Consider the following 21,482-nt stretch of genomic DNA (forward strand, 5'->3'; position numbering starts at 1 on the left):
AAAAGACAAATTCAGGGACAACAGGTTCACAAACATACACTATGGGGAATATGCAGGAATATTTCTTCTAACATCCCAAATCCAGTGATGGTGGACACTGTGGGAAGTGAGAAGAGAATCACAGAATCACAGAATCACAGAATCACAGAATCGTTTAGGTTGGAAGGGACCTCTGGAGATCATCTAGTCCAACCTCCCTGTTCAAGCAGGGTCACCTAGAGCATATTGCCCAGGATCACATCCAGGAGCCTTTTGAATATCTCCAGGGAAGGAGACTCCACCACCTCTCTGGGCAAAAGAAAATCGAGTTTCCTCAGAACATACGCAGACCCCATAATAGACCTCAGAACATACGCAGGCTCATGTTTTCTGCCTTAATAGCATCTGCTGTAGTCCTTATCACAAACAAGATACTGAGATAGATGGACCATTGTGCATCTCTTATGTTCTTGTAATTTGAAAGATGGTTAGGAGTCACACCACTTATCTGTGTCTGATCCAGAGTGCCATCCATCAGATGACGGTTGGGAACATGGCCCATGCATTCTGGATAGACATGTTTAGTCATTCTGCAGACTAACACACACTTAGAAATTTAAAAATGTAGGTCTCCAAATTAGAGGTTTCTCTGAAACCACTTATCCTATGATTAGCCTAAGACACTTCAGCAGAGACTGTGGTAAATTCAGTTTATCTAGTCAGCTCTTGCAACTTCAGATAGAAGGCTACAAGGAGATAGAAAGTGTCTGAATCACTGCATCCTTAAATTGAGAAGCATAAATACTTTCTTCGGGCAGGGGAGAACTATCTAGGAAAACCCACTGACTAATGAAGTATTTATTTGTGTGCAATAAGAAACTGGATTTTCTATGGCTTTAGACTGACATGATTTATCAGAATTAGCAAGCTCTATTTCAAAGCATCATATCATCACAGGTGAATAAAAGCAGTGGTAGTTATGACTGTAGATGGAAGAAAACTAAGAATGTGGCTTAAGTAACACCTGAGTGTCTGAAATACGCAAGATTTCCTTTGTGGGTCAAATAGTAACAGGCACTTCTTTCAGATTGCACCTGTATACACCCTGACAGGCCACAGACACCAGAGATCACAGTTTAACACTCTGTTCAGACCTGATTTTCATATATATCAAACTTGGAACAGACCAGCTTAGAAAAAAGGGCAAAATATAAAAATTGAACAGAATAGATGAAGATAAGTGTGTCTTGTAAGCGAACAAGAGACCATCTGATCATCTGCTTTTAATCCTATGAACTTACTTACATTTGGGAAAAGGCAGAACAAGATGAAAGTAAAAGGCTAACATTATTGTGAAAAAAAAATTCTGATCTGTAAGCATATCACTTCTACCTGGCTTATTCATAAATTAAATAACGGAGTACATGTAAAAATCAGATGAATTTATCTGTACTATTATATTTAAATATATACGGAATGGAAAAGTCTGCAGAAAAACGAAGCTTGTTAGTCCAAAGAAAACTTCTCCGAGACACTGACTACGCTAGCATTCTTGCCTTCAATGACACAAGTACAGCGCTACAATGCTATTTAGCCTAGAGTTTTCAAAACTAACCACTTCAAAAACTAGACTCTCAAAAACACACCCTTAGAAACTCTAGCTTCAAGACATGGTGACAAATTTTTTTTAGTAAATATTTTTTTAAAAAGGTTATTATATAATCAAGAAATATTTTACTAAAGATCATGGCTGAGTTCTAAGATCAAACTTTCCATCAGTGGTTCATCCACCTTAGATGAATTTCAACTACACTACTGTTAGAAGAATGCCACACAAAATTTTACTTCAGTCAGTACACATTTCCACTTCAGCCAGCACACACACTGCTCACCCATAACTGAGGCTGCAGCAGATGTGGGTCCATTATCTATTTCCAGAATTCTCACAAATATTGTGCAAGCCTTACTAACACTTGCTTGTGCTCCTTATATTTTAAAAAAAGCAGAAACACAGCCACAGTGTGAGAAGTACTTTTAAAGTAAGAGATGGTTAAAAAAATTACAATTTAACATTTCAAAGTAGAGAAATTTTGTATTTATACATGTGCATATTGGAAATATGAATGCATAGAAGCATTTTAAAACTTAGACCTCCATAATTCATAAGGTATTTTCCCACATTCAGTTAAAGTGGCAAGTACTACCTTATAAGAATGGCAAGGCCACATTTTTTACTTTTTCAAATAAATAATTTTTTATAAACATTTTATATGCACAACATTTTGTTTCAGTCCCTGAAAAAACATTTCAGTATTATTCCTGTGCAAGAGCTGTGCAAATGCAACGCAAAAATGAAATCTTCCCAGAGGTGCCAGTGGCTGACAATCAGTCTTACCAAATAAATAAAAGCTAACGTAAAATCACACTGAACTTTGTAGTCTTCACTTCATCTAAAAATCAAGATTTCATATACGCTTAGAACAGGTAATGCTAAAGCAAGGCATAAAGAAAAGTCTGCAGTAACTCAGAAATAGAATATTTTTCCCTCTGCCGATGCCAGATTTACAATAGAACAACCACAAGGCAATGGATACAAACACTAGTACAAGTAACCAACCCACTGATTATTTGTTATAGTGACTTGAGAGGAGGCACTGCAAAAATGCAATTCACATATTAACCCCAACACTGCAGTATCTGAAATATATTTAAAAGCCCACAAACAATATGATCAGCATCTCCCATAGTAGTTCTTGTCTCTTTTTGGTGTCTAGAGGAAAATATGTAGTGGATTTGCTTATTTTTTGAAGTTTATGATGTGCATAACTGAAGTAGCTGTAGCATATACACTTTATATGGAAACTTTACATATGAATTTTAAATATAGGTAGTGTGTGTTGTAGATGCTTCTGGTGTTCTCCATGTAAGAAAACAAGTGTGACTCAAATTTTGATTACAAAGTACTGACATTTCTATTACTGAAAAGAAACATAATAAAAATGTCCTTGGGTTCTAGTATTTTATTTCCTCCTCCAAAGCTTTTCCTACTCACAATTTAACTGAGAAAATAAAAGAAAAAGACAGGGTCAACAAGGGCTATATTTCATTTCTATTTCAAAGACTAACAAAGGAGTTTTTCCTCTAAATGGTATCAAATAAAAGTGTAGAACATAGCTACATCCTCATTTCAACTGGATTAGAGAGAACGTACTATGGATAGGGTATTCCAGGATATCCAACGGGATACAGTATACTGCCACTAACCTAAATTGGTCTAAATTTGACAACTTTTAGTTGTCAAAGATTCTTATGCTTAAAATGTAACATAAAGCTTAATGTAAAGTTTTGTAAACAATAGAAAATGGAACAATTTGAGATTCATATTCACGAAGGAGACTTTAAGAAAACGTTTTAGAACAGTGTTTGTTTAGAATTTTAAGAATCTTAATTCTGAGATTTTATTTCTTTCCTCATTATCTTTCTGTTTATTTTTAAAGTAGGTAATTACACTGTAAATGAAGTTTCACCATGTAGCAATAAACTAAAGAACTGAACTAAATAGTCCTTTCTGAAAGACCACAACTCATCAGTACAACAAAGTTACAGAGATGTACTGTGCACCAGCAGCAAGGAGTCAACAGTTGTTTTCAAAGAAGTAGTACTTCCAAACATACATTGTCATGTTTGGTTGCTTTTGTTTTTTGAATACTTTACTGAAGCTTCATCATTCTACTAAAACAACATAATGTCCCAAATCTGAAGCCAAACTATCACCTCCCTCAGTGTAAACTCTGAATGCAGATTTCTGCTCAGCTCTGGCTTTCATCAGAAAACCATCTATCTGTACAGTGGTTAGCTAGATTAAGCAATAGGGAGGAAAAGTATGTACCAAACAGGTACTGCTGAATATGTATTATGTTTGATTGATTTGCACTTCATTATTTAATATATGAAAAATTGAAATTGAACGTATTAATAACATATAGACAAATGAGAGCAATGTCAGGATAATTAATTTTCTTTTCTGTTTTCTCTTTTCTCCTTCAATCTCCAAGCAGTTTATTTTTATGCTTATGCAGTGCTCCTGAATTAATATTAACAGGATAAAGCTCAAGTACTATCCCATAGCTGCGTAGCTAAGCAAAATACTCATACCATGCTTCTTCAGATTGAATATCTCAAGTCAAAAATATCCTTTCATTTCTGTGTAGAGGAACCGGATAATTACTTGTCCACTATTTTTCATCCTCAGTATATAAGGAGACATAGATACAGTATGAATTAAAAGACTACAGTGGAAAATTAGACTTAAATCATTCTAATTTATTTTAATAGCTTATTTAGCATGTTTGAACCTGATGGTTTAGTTTTACACTCTAAAATATCATGATGTTATAATGAAGATGAATTTGTGCACCGGAACAACACTCATTGCTTGACATTCTAAAGAGGCAGACCTCAGTAAATCTCGAAATTTTCAACATTTCACAATTCTAATACAAGGCTGGGAAAAAAATCCTGAAATGCTTCAATGCTTTCTCAGTTATATATTAGAGGAGAGAAAAAAAATCTATTCAGTATTGTTCAAAAATTAAAACTTCTCTGAGGTTGACTTCCGAGATATATTGCTGACAATCAAATATTCCTCTTACCTCATTTTGGAGGTCACGGATCATTTTGCTCTTCCTTTCCATTTCAGTCTTCAAAAAGTTAATCTAAAAGTTTAAAGAAACGTTGAATGTAAGCTTTTGAAATATACCCAAACAACACTTTAAGCATCAATTTCTACTTTTTTCTTACTGTATTCACAGTTTTGAAAAGCAATGTGAAAATTATTTAAACTTGACCCTAATCACAAGCTATCTTAGTGAACTACTGGTTGTATACCAAACTGCTATATACCACAGTTTGGCATTTGCTGAATAACCTGTAAACAAATAACATGGTATTTACCAAGAATTTGCTAATCAAGACAGGAAAATCACTGTGCCTGAAAAGCCTCATTTTACTTTTCAATCAGTAACTACAGTGTTTGTTCTTCACAATGAAGCCCAAGGTGATCTTTAGAGAACTAAGGATTTTTACAACAACATAAACTGATTTTACAGTTTACAAAATTTGTATCTTCTAAGAACACAACAACTAGCAAAGCTGTTTTCTAATCCAGCATTTGATATAACTATCATGCTATTATTGGCCCTAACAAGAAAAACCCCTGATTCCCACCAGACTCACCTGTAGAATAAAGTGCAATACAAGTGAAAGTGTTTGAATCTGGTCCTTAGTTTTTATTTATTTCAATGATTTGTCTTGGAAAGTATCAATTTTCAATTTTCATCTTAGTTTAGCAAATATATACAGTTTAAAAGATCGTTTATACAACTCAGGCTGTATACTTTCTTTTAGAAGCCTGTTTTCCTCCTGGCTTTCTAAAGCATAATGGGAGAAAACAATTAAAACTGCTAGTATTAAATGAAAATATTCCTCTCACTTCAAGGTATCCACGAGCATCCTTCTTGAATTAGCAAAACTCTCCTCCCTATACACCCCATGTCTTGTGTCCTCCCCTCTCCCCCGCTGATACAAAGTACAATCATGGAAAACTTTACAGTTCTTTACAGATTAATGGTCTGAATATCATGCAGCTCAAAAATCACAGTGAACCTGTATGGTATGACAGCTGTCCTTAAAATTTTGTCCACATTCAAGCAGACAGACATCAGTAATTTAAAAACCATCATCAGACTGGGCACCGCTCTGACGAGAATCAGAAGAGAAGTCAGCGAACGCTGTTACCACTTAAGAGGAAAGCTGGCAGAGGCCCATGAGACTAAGGCTCACTGGCATGCAGAAATGGAACTTCTTTTGCCAACACTGTTCCAAACTTTCGTCTAAATGGTTCAGTTAGTTATGAAAATACTAATCACCTCCAACTACCACTGAGGGTGCTGTTTTAACAGAAGACAAACCTATCCAGCTCTTGCCTAGCAATCATATCCACATATAGTGAATTTTAGTCTACATATATTGTGTCATAAATACAAACTTTTTGTACAATAGTAAATAAAAGTAACAGTATAAGATCAAGAGCAAATGAAAAATAAGAAAATCACTATTCAGTGTAATTTATGTGTTCAAAAGACTTGCTAGCTATCATTAAATACCGGCAAAATGTAACATGCTGACGTCTGTTAAAGACCATTCCTTCTCTTAGTCCTACCTCTAAAAGAATATTATTTTTCTTTCAAAGTATATCACTCCTAAATCTGAATATATATGAAATAATGAAAAAGATATGATACAGAAATTGTTCTCTGTGTGCATAGCCTGTATTAGCTTAGATCTTCTAAGGAAGAGATATTTAGGACAAACCACAGTGCTGTTCATTTAACCACTAATTTATGTTAGTCAAACCAGTAATTTATGTTAATTACTATTCACATACACCCGTATGTGATATCACTGATATGGACCTCTTACATACTGCAAGCTTACAGTTTTAGCCTTCCTGAATAATGGAAAATGCAAAACAATGCTGTTACACTTAAAAATATACATTTACCAGCATTAATTAAAAAGTCAGATTTTTTTGCTTTTGTAACAGCGATTTTAAAGTTCGCCTACTTAACCTCTAACAGCTGAAGAGCCACTTAGTCATAAAGTATAACTATAAAGGGCTACATAGGAGGGATATATATAGCTCGGCTACTAGAACTAATGTAGGGGGAACCTATCTGTCCATTTAAATGCATCCGTGTCTCCATAATTTTATGCTCTAAGGCAGATGAGTCTGTATCAGAGCATTTGCCTGATGCTTTCAGTCAGTCCCAGAGAAAAGCTGTCATGACGGACTACGATGTTGCTTCAGAACCTGAAGTTCAAATTTACTCTTCTGGAGCAAACAACAACAACGTATGAACCATTTCTAAGGAGAGGTGTACAAATTCTAGTTTCAGTCTCCAGATCCTAACAGGATAACATACATGAACGGACGTTTAAGCTCAGCTCTAAACTAAAGGCACAGAAACTGAAAAACTGAAACTAAGAAACTTTCTACATCTTTTCCACTTTCCCACCAACTCTTTGCTCTTGTTTGACATTCAGCTGTTTCAAAATGTTGGCTGCCTTTAATGAACATCTAGCTGTAATTATGAAAATATATAATGAAAATATACTGGTGTTCTAAGACTGAACTTTGCAATATCAAGCAAGGACATTGCTTCAGTCTCCTGGAGACAGACATTCAAGATATTCAGAGCTTTGTGTGTTTCAGAGCTCATTACATTTATTAAAAGCAACAGCTTCCATCCAGTGGCCTTTACTCACAGCAGTTTGTGACCTTGAAATGTTCAAATTAAATTTTCCTCCATCGAAATACAAAATGCTCTGGCAGATGGCAATGATCTAATTCTAAAAGTCAGACAATAGTTAGTTACTGACTGCAGATGAAGGATGGAAGAATACCAATACAAAAGCCAAAGCTCAGCTGTATGCTTATTTACTTACCTCTGTCTTCTTAATCTTACTTAAAACTATGACACGAGCAGTTAAGATGGGACTGAAATGTATAGTGTTAACTATTATGGCAGTATCTGGCAAGTCTAACATACTAAATATTAATTTTTGTGGTCTTATTTTAAAGTCACAGTGTACAAATTGATACTGCAGAGCACTGCAAAAAAAAAAAAACCATGCTGCACACTTATAATGAAATCTGGGTACAGTGTGGTCAGCGTCAAAACTTCCATTTGACAGGATCAGAATTTTGGCCGTGGCAGAAACTACTTTCAGCCAAATAATGCAGCTCTAATAACTAGAGAGACCTTGCCAGCCTATTACAGGAAAGAGAGAAAATATTCTTAAAAAAAAAGAGTAAGTTCTGTGAAGCATTAAACACCTCTGAAAGTAAAGTTAAATGTATTTGTTGTCTATTGGGATTTTTTTTTAGAGGAACATAAGATTTAAATAGTTAAAAAAAAAAAAAAAAGCTGCATTTTAATTTAGAAAGGGATTTTTGCCATAGAGGCATTTAGGAGTTTGACTTGCCATAGAGACTGTTAGTAAACAAAATACATATTGTTGAAATAAAATGAACATCTTATCTTTCTAGTAAAAAATATTGCAGACATGCGTTTGTGGTGGCTCTTGATTCCTTCTTGGTGATGGATATCGCTGAATTAAATTCTGCATATTTTGTTAAGGATCTTTTACTGCTAATTAAAAAAGAAAAACTACTGTTTTCAGAATGACCATATTGTTCTTGCAATTTCCAGGAAAATTTTCCTCCTCCTCCTAGATTACATAAGAGTACTTAAATAGACATATCCAAGGACTGGTCAGAACCAGGTTAAACTACCGGAGATTCTGCATCATCTGTATCTAAATGAAGAACAGACTATTCACTGTTCCTCAGACTTCACCCTCTACTGATATCTGTTCATTTTCTAACATCAACTGTTGGAGCGTGCATTTAACATCTGACCCCCATCAGACTGCCCAGCCCTGATCGGGATTCCCGCCAGTGTCCCTTTAAACTCATTGGCGAGGACAGCTCACATGTTGCTAGGGGCCCTGGCTGCCCATCACCAGGAACTTTCCAGAAGGGAGGCAGAAACCAGGCTCGGCATGACTACGCCCACAATTGGGCCTTGCCCGTAAAAGGTGGCCGCTGGCCCTACAAGGCTGCTGGAGTTGGTGGTGGTAACTGAAGAAAGAAAAGAACCACCAAGGAGGAGCGTGGCTGCGGGACAGCCGTCGTCGGGAGCAAAGCACCGGATAGGAAGACCAGTGCTCCTTCAGTGTGCCCCCCCCAACTCCCTCCTGGTATGGGACGCCAGACCAGGACAAGCCCACCAGAGTCCACCACTTCTGAGCAGCTGCCTGAGGTGGCGTGTTAACCACTACGGGCTTTGTTCCTGGGGACCGGCATACCCCATCGGTGTGGCCGGATCACAAATATGGGTTGTACCCGCACACGATTTTATACCGAGGATCAGTACACCCCCACCAGTGTGGCTAGGTCACGTCTACAGGCTTTGTTCCCAGGGATCAGCACGCCTGCCCACCGTGGCCTGATCAGGGCAATTCCCCCCCCCCACCCCCGCATGCCTTCTCTCGCGCTCTCTCTCTTTTTTTTTTTAATATAGACGCATCAATATCATTCATAATTTTATTTACTGTGAAACCTCATTTGCCTTGTTATTGTTCCTGGAAGCTTCCATTAAATACCTTTGTATATAGTTACTGTATGTTTGTATTGATTAACTGAAATTAGAGAAGTTATATTACTTGTAAGTCCATTGACCCGAATATTGTAACCCTATACCACCTAAACGAACCCAATTCTTTTATATTTGGTAAGTCCCGAGGGGCATAATCAGTTTTCCAAAATGCCCTTTAATTGGTGTGGGAGTTCCTCTGCTATGGACCAGGACACCAATCTAAAGTCTCGTTTGTAGCTTTCAAAGTTTCAAACTTTCAAGAGAGGAATTTATATTAATGTTTTGGTCTGCAATAGGCATGTGCCTTTAAGGTGACTCTCCCAGTCATTCCCACTCCACATTTTTGCATTTCCAGCACAGTGTCCATAGAGTGCACAGCCTGGATTCCTTCCCAATGGCTGAACCAGAAAATGGCCTCCAGAAATGAAAATATAATGTAGCCAATCAGGTAAAATAGATTATTATTATTATTTTAAATCCACTCTCAGCTGTTTCAACTGTTATGGGTCTGGATACAAATCTCGTCTATGCTTTTCCCTCAATAATAGCTTAGAAACTAATTCATCTTTTTGATTAGAGAGGCAAAAAAGAGGAGATAAGCAACTATTTACTTATCTTTAAAAACTTATTTCTTTCTTTCCTTCATCAATATTACTACAACTTTATCTTTGCAAGCCATGTATAACGTATTACCTAATTCTAAATTTTCATAATGAACACTGAGCAACTAAGAGAAAGGATTTACAAACATATTTTCTCCTTTTCCTCAACAGACTGTACTATAATTGTATAGTTAAACAATCTCATCACCATGTGTTTTTAGAAATTGTTAGAATGAAACAAAAGAGCAACAAGGGCAAAATGTAAGATGCAGACTAAGTTTTGTCTTAGCTTGACTATTTTTGAGTATTTCTCTGTTTTACTCTCTGTCTTCTCCCTCATCTGGAGCAGTCCAGCTCTTTTTATTCGATGTGATTGAAGTTAGTGAGAAACAGCTCTACTAAGCTCAAGGTGACTTGCTAAAAAATAACCGTATTTGCTAAGATAAATGCAGTTGGTATGATGTGCAGTCAACTGAAGAGCCCTTCCCAAAAAGCTCTGAAAAGTCTGCCAATCTAATCCAGAGACACAGAATCACTACAAATCCTTTTATATAAATTCACCTAACAAAAACACTTGGAAGTGACCTAAATGCTTCATTGTCCTCTGCCTCTTTATTAACAAATCTGAAAATTACCTAATTCTTTTTTTTAGAAGAAACCGTTCCACATCACATTTAAATAGAGACATATATTACAGAATGGTAACTTGACGGTTTATTAATAGAATCATTCACTGCCTAACAACCATTATAAGCTAGTTATGCATTTATTCTAGTATTATGTACAGATAGAAGGGTAGTGAACCAAAAAACTCCACCAAATTTTTTTGATTGTTAAAGAGGACAACAGGAATTGGAATTATGCCCTATTCTCTCATAAAAATTTTTACATAAACACGTTGTACACCAAAATCTAGTGTGGTACTTCTGACTTTAACATACTTCATCTATTTAAGAAATGTTTTTGGTATACAACTAATCCGTAGTTCTAGTATGAGTTGGCCTGAAGGCTACAGAAGCTCCCTCACAACCCAAAGCTTTCAGGCAGACTATATTTGACCTTGAACTTCGCAATATTGGACTACTCTAAAGCTTAAACCATCTCCTCATAACTGGCATCACTTCTGCACATTTTAATATCCTGGACACAGCAGTTAACACAAGGGACATGAATTTAGCCTAGTTAGGCCATTTCATTTCTAGGAAAGACATATCTCCTAGCAGACTTGTTGCTCTTCATATGTTGGCGCTGCAGATGTAGAAGACAAAGGACCCAATATGGGACAGCTTGCTCTAGCCAATGGCTTCAGCATGGTTAGTACCTTTGAGGACAGCAACGTCTTTAGGCTTCGCTCTGACTCCTCAAGCCTGAACTGCTGCTTTTCTCCTCAGTAAGTTGTTACTACTAGCAGCAGCTTCACTGGGCTGCCCTGTGAGAGAACGTGCTGCTCCCTACCAATGCTTCAGCCAATCCTCCAAATGGCTGCTTCTTACCTGTCCTAATGTTCTTGGCTTCTCTAATGTTAAAGGGCTACAACAAGGATAAACTGAAACATGCAATGATAACTTTGATGACACTTGTGCTATTCTCTATTGCCTTTTTCTGATGAATCATTTGTACAATGCTGATAGTGAATAGTCTTGCCATATTTTCTACAAAACTTGGATGTGAAGAGCATTGCTGTGGCTAGCCTGCTTTTAACTGCGTGATCTCCTCTGTTCTTTTAGTTTTGGTCAGAGTCCTTGAATACTGTCAAGGTTATTTTTCACGTAATTTGATTTAAAATACTTCTAAATTCTAACATATACTTTTACATTTACATAATATAGGCACTCATTACTGTCAGGCAGGAGTTCCCTGTTGAAAACATACAACATTAATTTACTAATTAAAATACAGTAAGCATTGTATTATGCCTCCTTGGCAAGAACAGAAAAAGCATAATTTTTTCCCATCAGTTTTTTTAGGTACAGGGCCTTGAGAAATGTAATCGTATTCTTGTTTACACTGGTGTAAATCAAGATTTACTTCACAAAATCCTGTAGAATAAAATGTGCTTACATTTGATTATAAACAAGACTTACAACTCATTAAATTAGAATTAAATTCAAGTTCCCAGCCTCAAACTACCTAGACCTCCTTCCATAACTTTCATTTTGCTTTCAGAAATATGCAAAACACAGAGAAAACAGGTGTAAAGTGACACTGTGTGACAGCAATAATATTTATTTCCCATTCTGTTGCAGCTTTCATCTGAGGATCCTGAAGCATTTCTTGAATATTCATTCAGTTTCACTGCGTTGCTGAGTTTTATTATGTACATTGTACCCTGAGGCATAAAGAAATGTCACAAACCAAGGACTCAGTTCAGCTTTCCTTAAAATCAGTAGCTAATTTAATATTCTATTATTAGCAAGTTTTAAAAGAGAGCTGAAGAGTTCAGTTTTTTCTTGACCAGTTGACAACACTTCCAGTCAAATTCTGCTCTTAACAAAAATGGAGATTTTTTTTCCCCCCTGTTACTTGCACTGCATATTTTTGCATTATAGTTAAGAGTAGATTTTGTTTGACTTTTGAATAAATTTTGTATTCTTGCCTAGTGTTATGGTCTAGGTTGAATTTACATTGAAACTGCTGCTAGAAGCTAAAAAAACCCAGAGCATTAGATCACTAAGAACAGAGCCAACTGTCCATTCACTGTATCTGTGGTGCATTCAGCCCACAGCTAAAAGATCTTGAAGAACTGATAAAAACTGAGATAAAAAAAAAAAGTTTTCCACCTTTAATTTGTAGGACTGCTATTTGCTGTGGTACTGGGATCAGTGCACATGAAAAAAGATAATTTTGGGTCAGCATGTTTCAAGTACTTAGCAGAGAGGACTAGGTTCTCATTTATTCTTATTTCAGGACAATACATCTTGCTTCAGTGGAAAAACATCTTTTAAAAAGTGCAATTTTTCTTCAGGATATATGACAGCCTGAATATCTAGAAAGATCTAAAAAATATTTTATACTTTTGAAGTTAAATAAAGCATTTAATTTTCTACCAAAAGAAGGGTTTTTTTTCTATAGGGAAAAAAAAAACTAAAAGTACAACAATCCAGTAAGCGTGTGTTGTGGGAGAAAAAGAACAGATAAAACAGCATCTTTATTCCTCAGATTTCTAAGCAGCAAAGAAAAAAATGGTTTCAAAAATTGTATTTATTCTGTTTTTTTTCCCAGTTATCTTTCAGTTCTTCAGTTCAAAAGCTACTTTGTTTCCAAATGGAAGGTAGCAGGTAAAACATATTTCTTTCCTTTTTTTTTTTAAACCAAAATACAACATGATCCATATAAATGATAATCTAATAGTATACTAAAATTCATGGTTAACATTTGTAAGACCAATGTTTAAATTTAAACTGAAGGACCCAGAAGAGCTTTCCCAGCTCCTGAATCTAGAGGAGTCCTTGATGCATCCTGACTCCATGTCAGCATACGACCTGCGCATTCCACAAACCTCCATTTCCTCGTCTATTTTGGATTACATTTATATATGGACCTGAAGGCACCAGTGGTGCATTCTAGCCAGCTGCCTGATCTAGATGAGTCAGATACTAAGAATCCAAGATATGCCATTTTAAAAACCTGACATGAAGTTTAGACTTAATACAATCACTGCACGATTCAGTTGCTGAACTGGACACAAGATCTCTGTTCTCACTGAAAACAGTGAAGTCCATTAACTTCAGTGGGAACATCTTCATTTCCTAAACTAATCATTAAATTAATAATAAAAATACACTCATGTCTTTTCCACCAAGGACATAAAGCCTCATTCAAATCACATTAAGGCAAAGAAAGGCATTGGTAAATATTTGCTAAATTAGGTAATTCTTTTTAAACCTCTTTCTTGGGAGCACCCTAGTTTTGTGAGCCTGAAAAACAGTAAAATATTACTAAATAAAATAAGGATTATCCAAGATGAAACTAAAAACAGATCTATGAAACTTCCTGGCAGCTTGTTTTCAAGTCCACTGAATCAGAGTCACAAAATAGCTGAAGTTTGACAGTACCTCTGGAGGTCATAGGTCTAGTAAACCTATGCACAGGGATGTTCCTGTATTAGAGTACTACCAACCACCATAGGAAAAATTTCCTATTTGTATCTAAGTATTAAGCAGAAAACATGATTCTAATTTTTTCTGCCATAGCAAAATCCAGCTATTTATGCTCCATAGCATAACAGCAGTACAGAAAAATCTAACCACTTGTATAACTTATCCAGAAACAAAATTGTTTTAAAGCATGAAATGTTCATGCAACTTAATACCTTTTTATACTGATAGTTAGATCTACTGTAGTCAAAACTGGACTCTTTGGCAGCTGTTTCTTTTCTTGCTGAAAATCATCAATTTCAAAAACAGTAAATGGAGGTAGGACAGTGTGCATTGCTATAGATGAGACAAGAAGGTCTTGTTTCTTCTTCAGGGCAAAGACTTAGGGCCAAATCTCCAAAAGTGTATATACCTAAATCCCACAGAAGCTAGTGAAGACAAGTATCTTAGTACTTTTAAGCATCCAAACTTTCTTCAACTCCTTTCTTCTGAAATTTGTAGAGAACTGACACATACTTGAAATCAAAGTTTTTTTTCCCCACACAAAGACAGTTGAGATAAAGGAAAATTCTCAAGGCAGAAGGGTAAAAAAAGACAGAAGAAATAAACAAAAATAATGAAGGAGGGACAGGGAATCACTCACGGTAGCCTGCTGCTTTTCTGCTTTCTCAGCTGCCTCATTAAGCTGCTTTTGAAAGGCCTCCTGGAGAGATTTCATTTCTTCCCTAGTTTGTTGAAAACACAGAACACAAACTTCATTACAAGTGTCCATTAAGAAATAATTCTTTAGTTTCAAGAAAAGGCACTTTTGATTATTCAGAGTGACAGACAGATGTTCTATGTCTATTCATCTTGCTAATAAAATCATAAAGACCCCACGAACTCTAGTGCCAACGACAGACAAAAATTATCTGTAATGGAAATTGGCTACCTTTTACATCTACAGAGGATCCTGCAGTGCAAAACATCTGCCAGTGTATAATTTCTAGCTAAAAGGACTGACACAATAAAAGTGAAGAAAGCGGGCTGCTGAAGACACACTGAACAGAGATCACACTGTTATCAATGAGAAATAGTTTACACTATTAAAAAAAAGCTGTTAAAATTAAACCTTCACTTGGCTCTTTCTAGAAACAGACAAGACAAAACTCAGCAGAATATTCTAGCATATGACTGGAGAAGAAACAAGAAGATACTGTTTTGACTGAGCCTTGGGTGAAAAGAAAATCATGTCACTGATGGAATTAGAATTTCTCTACCGATAACTGTAGTAGACTGAGATCCTCTGCTGGCCATGTCGTTCTGCCGACAGCACATGGCCTTACGGGGCTACGGTGAGATACAAGAGTGACAAGAGCTTTGTCGGGGCTGCTGCTCGCATGCATAAACCTTTAGAAACAAGAACACTGAACAGGGGATGATCTGGCCTGATGAAAACTTAACCCAAGTGAAAAGCATCTAGTTCATACCAGAAGAAAACTTTGTGAGCTGCTAGATGATCTTTCCTGTTAGCTTGCATCTCTATTACTTTTAGCAACTTCAGGAACACTAATCCAGAACAGATTTAATTCAAATAGTGATTGAGCAGCATGAAACCAACACACCTTCACCAATGTATTGAATAAACAGATGCGATCAGTTCAGAATACTGATGGTGCACTGAAATAACAGAACTTGAAACATCACAGGAAGTGACCAAGGTTAACTACAACTTGGGAAGTATTGAAGAATTCACACAAAAAGGATTACAAAAAAAACCCTAATCTGAAGTTGGCAGAGCCACATCAGTTTACAATGAGCTGAGATTCTAGCACCCTAAACTTTACTGTATCATCCATCATTGCAAGAAATAATCAAAGTAGCGCTCACAGACCAAATGCAGCTCACGTTTGTCCAAAGCAAGTATACCATAAGATTAATAATGCAATGCATTTCAAGTATATTCTGTGTTTTGGTCCAAGCGCAACAGATTTAAGCATAACAGTAAGTGCACTCTTTTTCACTTACTGCAGATGAGGCTTTTGGCAGATAAACTGTGACCCTTCGTTACTTAAATTTTAGGCGGGGAGATCCTTGGCACATTGCCAACAACAGCTTCTTATCCTGGACTTCAATACCTCTAAGCAACTAAAATCCAGAGAGCCTCTTAACAGCAGTCAGGTATCTACAGTAGCTCCAAGGCCTTTTTTGGGAGTATAAAGTAAAATCCTTTTCTTTTTTTCTTCTCTTCAGGAGGGTGAGGTCTGCTCAGTAGCATAATGCATATCTGATTATGGGCCTATCTCTGGAAAATGCTGTTCTGAAGTATACTCAATAGCTGACTCCCTTAGAAGCAGAAGTCAACATGTATTTTTGGATGGACCCTGAGAGATTTTGAGGAGTGATTTGAGCAGGAGATTAGGGAGAATACTTAGTAGTGTGCGGCTAAGAAATACATCTTTCCCCTTAGAGGACTCAAATTTCCCATCTGCGACTGGGAAAGTCCATTTAAAAATTTACTCAATAGCCCACGAATACTTTTAATCAACTAATGTATTTATTTCATTAGAAACTGCACACAACCAGTATTACGTATGAAGGACAGAGTCCATGACAAGGGCAGCTATGATGGTGAAATGTGTATCTTCAGCTGCATACAAGCTATGTAACATGTATTTGTTTAAATAGGGTATTAGCTGAAGTCTTGCTTTCATCATTCAATAGATTTTTCTAGAGTATCTGAAAGTCCCTTAAGCATCTGATCCATCTCCACTGAAATAAAAATGAGAAACTTCCATAGGTACCGTATTATGGCTCTGATCTGTTTTGTATTGAAGAACTGAAGGTCATTTTATCACAAGCCTTCTCTATAGCAATGCAATTTCATATGTGCTACAGAGCTTCTATTAAACACGATACCACATTTCTAACAATGAATGAAATACACACTGCACCTTAAGTTTTTAATAAATGTTTTTTCTAAAGAAAGATGTGAGATATAGATGCACTTATCACATCATGCTGTTTCAGATAAAGCGATCCCTAAATTAGTTATGTTTGCTTGTTACTAAAATTGTACTGATATAGAGTTTACCAGTTTGAACTCCAAGAATTAAGAGAACTAGGTCACTGAATAATGAAATAGTTGAATAATGATAGTTAGGTTACGAGAGCTAGTGACTAAGGACTAGGCTTGCATTCCTAGCCATGTAAAGTCACTCTTTTATTAAGCATTCAATGAAAAAATTGAAGGGAATCCCTCTCCTCCTCTCCTCATCTCTCTCCTCCTCATCCGACTCCTCACAGATAGCCAGTGGGAGAATTTCTACATTTGCATGATGACTAGTCATTTTGAGCATCTACACGTGTGAACATCTAATTAAGAAGATTTAATACATATGTAACACCATTTCTAACTCCAGAGACTGGGACACTCAAAGGTAAATGCATAAACTGAGGATTATCATCCACTAGTAATTTTTGAAGGCTTCTGATTTTTTTCATTTGAATAGATAAAAATTCATGCCTGAACTGTCCTGAACAATCCCTCTCATTGGCAAATATCTCACTGTTGTATTCTAATATCTCTTCGTAATACTATTCATGTCTAAGTCGTCCAGTGTGTCTGTTACCAGCTAATATGTTGTTTGTTTGAATATCATTCAAAAATAGCCCTCCCTGCCCTTATTTTACTGTTATGGTAAGTACACTCTGGAGTAAACTAGTGCTTACAAGTTAAACTAAAGGCAAAGATGGAATTTCATGGTCTTGACGGTTTTCAGCCTTTAACCCGAAAGAAAAGGGTGGAGGTGGGGGGTCTTACCTTTGCTTTTGGCCCAGTTCCAGAAGTTTCTGCACATCATTCTTGGCAGATGCTTCATCTTTTTTCAAAGACTGATAACAAAGCAGGAAATATATTACCAAAGAGATATTTAATGTTATTCATCTGCAAAATGATTAATTGGAACCTCTTTCATAAAAGGCTCCCAGTGAATTACACACATTACCATTTGCAAGAAAAAAGGAATAGCCTGACTTTACCATAATTTAGCCCTGCTAACTGCACACAGCTGTTTCTTCTCAAATATTAAAAGAGATTTGATGAAAAACAATAAGGAGATTTAGAAACAAACAAATGGCTAAAAGCATTAGAAGTAGAGAACAAATACAAGTATGTATACATAGGATAATAGTACAGCCCTTTGCCTAATCTCCGACAGACGGCTTTGCTAAGTACTATCTTTAATTTTGCTGCATAGGAAATCCCATTCTAGCATAACTGTGTTACAAGGAGAAATGCATTTCTCTTAAAAAGTAAGAGCTAAAACCAACAATAATAAGGGAATGGTAAAGGACTCAAAAAAAAAAAAAAAAAGAGAAAAGGTTCAAGGTTCAATAGGCAACAGTTTAAATAAATTGGCACCAGAAAAGTTTGGAATATAATAAGATGATAAGATGCACAGTGCCAGTATATTCCTATGAATAGCCAACATAGGGAGGAGTAGTGTCCCTATTTTTGTCCCACTTAGCTTACATGAACATGAAGATAAAAATGCAATGTCAGGAAAACATTGTCCTTTAAAATGAAATGAAACGTAGAGACAAAGAAATCCCAATTGATAATCAGTCTGAATGTTAACATTAGGCCAACAAACTACACCAGAAGACAGGCATGCCCTGAAGTGAACATCTGATGATTTCAGCACTACAAATTCAGAGCAGGACGCTTCTCACTTTGAGGAGCTGATTTCATTGCAGTTAATCTAAGTATTGCCATGAAGTTCAACCTACCCATGACACCTATAACCTCCTAAATTAAATGCATAGGTGCTTTCAGCTCTACCTGTCTAGCTGCAGGCTCATCTAGCACAATTTGTCAGCTAAGCTTCTGAACTAAATGCCCTGCAGTAAATCCAATCACTCAGCATAGATAGCATGTCAGCTAGGTAAAGAGAGCAGCCAAACGAACACAGTGTATGCAACTCATTAGCAAAGGTGTAGCTGACGACATCAGGGGATCTCCTTTTGTTAATGGCTGCTGGGCTAAATGTGCAGTAGCTCCACTAAGACAGTTTATTCTTTCTTTCGCCGAACTATATTCTATTTTCATATTTGCTTCAGTTTTTGAGTAAGTGGACAAAGGGTCCAACCCATTTGGATTACATTTTCCTTAAAAAATATCAGTTTTAGGTTAAGTACAAGATCAACAAAATAATAATTATTCACGTCATTCAGTTTTCACAATAAATATCAATATGAACAAATCAAGGTAAGCAATCCTCTGTCACAGAAACCAAGACAAAACCTAACCTGGAGGTTTACTTTAATTCCCTCAAGTTCTTTAGAAGTCTTCGACAGTTGACGAAGGATATTGCTCCTTTCCTTAAAGACTTCTTTCAGCTGTCTTTCCAGTTCTTCATAGCCCTGTCTAACACAGAAAATAAAAGCATGAGATCCTCAAAACATCCCTTAATGCATTTGAAAACAGTCTTAGTTCATCCAAATGTAATCAATTCCTACACTGGTTTTAGATTCCAAAATGGAGTGTGGGGAGGTCCCCTGTCCACTTGCATGACAACTTGCTTTCTCCTAACATTGATAAATTGATGTGTTATATGGCCAAATGAAGTGCTGCATCTGAGTATACAAACCATCAGACTAAAACACTGGCAGTGGTATATTGTCTGTGATGAATAGGAGGCAAGAAGGATGCATTTAACATTAGTTGCATAATGTATAATAGTATGAGATTTTTCTTGTTTTGAAAGGTATTCTACACAAGAAACTGAGAGAACCTTTAAAAGTATGAAGTTCTTCACACCCAGCAATTTGAGGGAAGAATGATTCAGAGCTATTTGAACTTTGTAAAATATATTCCATTCCACAATTCCCCCCACCCAAACCTCCTTACAGTATAAACTAACACTGATAGATATGCTAAGAGGAATCAACTCTCATTACGATATAACTAGGTGATAAGTCAAAATAGTGTCTGCCTTTCTCAAAATGGTAATTTTTATTTGAAAGGTAACTACACTTTTTAAAGGTTCTATAAAATACAGAACGAAATCAATCCATTCCATATTGTTTCAGGTTGAACGAAACGAGGATCCAACTCATATATGCCACTTCAGGCAGAAAGCAAGCATTTCAGGTAACTCTAAACCAACATATTTTTCATTTAAAAATTGTTTTGAAGCTTGATCAGTGAACTGAGACATCCATTCCTTGTACAACTACAGTTTAAATACATTTTTTTACCCTCCTTCCAGTAACTCTCTTTCTAAAAAGCGGAAAAAGAATCTCAACTGTGTAACACATCAGTACTATTTTATTATCAGATCTAAGATCTTGAAGTTAAGCAGGGATCTTATGGATTCCCTTAACAGACTTCAAATGCATACGTTAGCAAAGACAATCATTTAAGTTATTAAGTATGCTATTTAATAACATTCAGATCTATTTTAGCAATAGACAGCTCAAATGACAGATATATGAAAGAAGAAAACATTTGTTCAACATCAAATGATATTTTGGATACCTATCAGAGATGAAAGTGAGTGAAATGCCTCTTCAGTCAACATAAGACTTCAGGAAAAGCATATAGCTTAACATTATATTTAAGTTTCAGCAATAATTGTCTTCAGTTTACTTTGTCAACATTGTTACAGACGTAACATCAGCTATGATGAAAAAGCATGGAATTGTTCAAGTTTGCACCTCTTTAATGAAACACAAAGCATCTCTGATTTTCACTTGCTGCTGCAAAAATAAAAAACTGTTCCTGTCTGCAACATAGCACCCAGCACTTTCAGTGAAGATCTTCAGTTTCTGGGTTGACTATTTCATTTTTCAGTAGAAGTTGACTTTTAGGGGACAGCTGAAGAGGAAAACAGAGGAGAGACTGATTTTTCTTTTTTCAATACCAAAAAAAAGTTAAATTTTCCCTAGAGAGTAGGAAAAAAAAATCTTTCTAAATAAACTGAAGCTGGTAACTAAAAAACTCATCTCTCAGCAAAATATTTTATTCTCTTGATATGCTTTGAGTTCTCTCTAAATTTTTGAATGTGCTTATTTATTTCAAGAATCCATGGTTTCAGACTGTTTGTATTATGTTCATCCACCAAAAGTAAAGAAAAATGCAGGTCTTGGAGTAAGCCTATGAGATGACTATATAAAGACAATGGGTAAAGTTAGTATGAGGAGATGTGAAGACACATTATAAATGCCTATTAGTAACTAAACAGCATCTGTAAATAACCTGTTATCCTCAATAGGAATAACTGATGTTATCAAAAAATTATCTCAAATACTGGTCACACAGTCAAACTCATCATGGGCTTATAGGAAAAGCAGTATGCCAAGAATTCAGACCCTCCAAAATTTAGTACTATGCAGATCTGGGATTTTGGTTCATATTTTTCTTTAGAATGGAATGAAAGAAATTACCATTTTATAAGTTAAATCTTGCCAGTGCTAGAATACTTGCTGCATATTAGCATTCTAGTTCTTACATGCAATCAGAAGAAAAACCCCTACATTAAGTTTTATGAAGAAGCACCTATGGTTTTTGTTACCACTCCAGCTCTGTTGATTTTTAACAA

General features: G+C 36.1%; 1 protein-coding gene across 3 annotated transcripts in view; it reads right to left on the bottom strand.

Moving 5' to 3' along the window:
* LUZP2 (leucine zipper protein 2) overlaps positions 1–21,482 on the bottom strand; it is a 200,155-nt gene that overhangs the window by 85,985 nt on the left and 92,688 nt on the right. For 2 of the 3 annotated variants that reach the window (XM_009688373.2, XM_068945329.1), the window contains exons 2-5: positions 19,189–19,306; positions 17,702–17,772; positions 14,543–14,624; positions 4,632–4,694 (exon numbers count right to left, since the gene is read on the bottom strand). In XM_009688373.2, coding sequence (XP_009686668.2) covers positions 4,632–4,694; positions 14,543–14,624; positions 17,702–17,772; positions 19,189–19,306 — 334 coding nt within the window. The remainder of the gene's footprint in view (positions 1–4,631; positions 4,695–14,542; positions 14,625–17,701; positions 17,773–19,188; positions 19,307–21,482) is intronic. The other variant, XM_068945328.1, reaches the window with a different exon arrangement.

This window comes from Struthio camelus, chromosome 5 (genome assembly GCF_040807025.1).
Source record: "Struthio camelus isolate bStrCam1 chromosome 5, bStrCam1.hap1, whole genome shotgun sequence".
Classification (NCBI taxonomy): domain Eukaryota; kingdom Metazoa; phylum Chordata; class Aves; order Struthioniformes; family Struthionidae; genus Struthio; species Struthio camelus.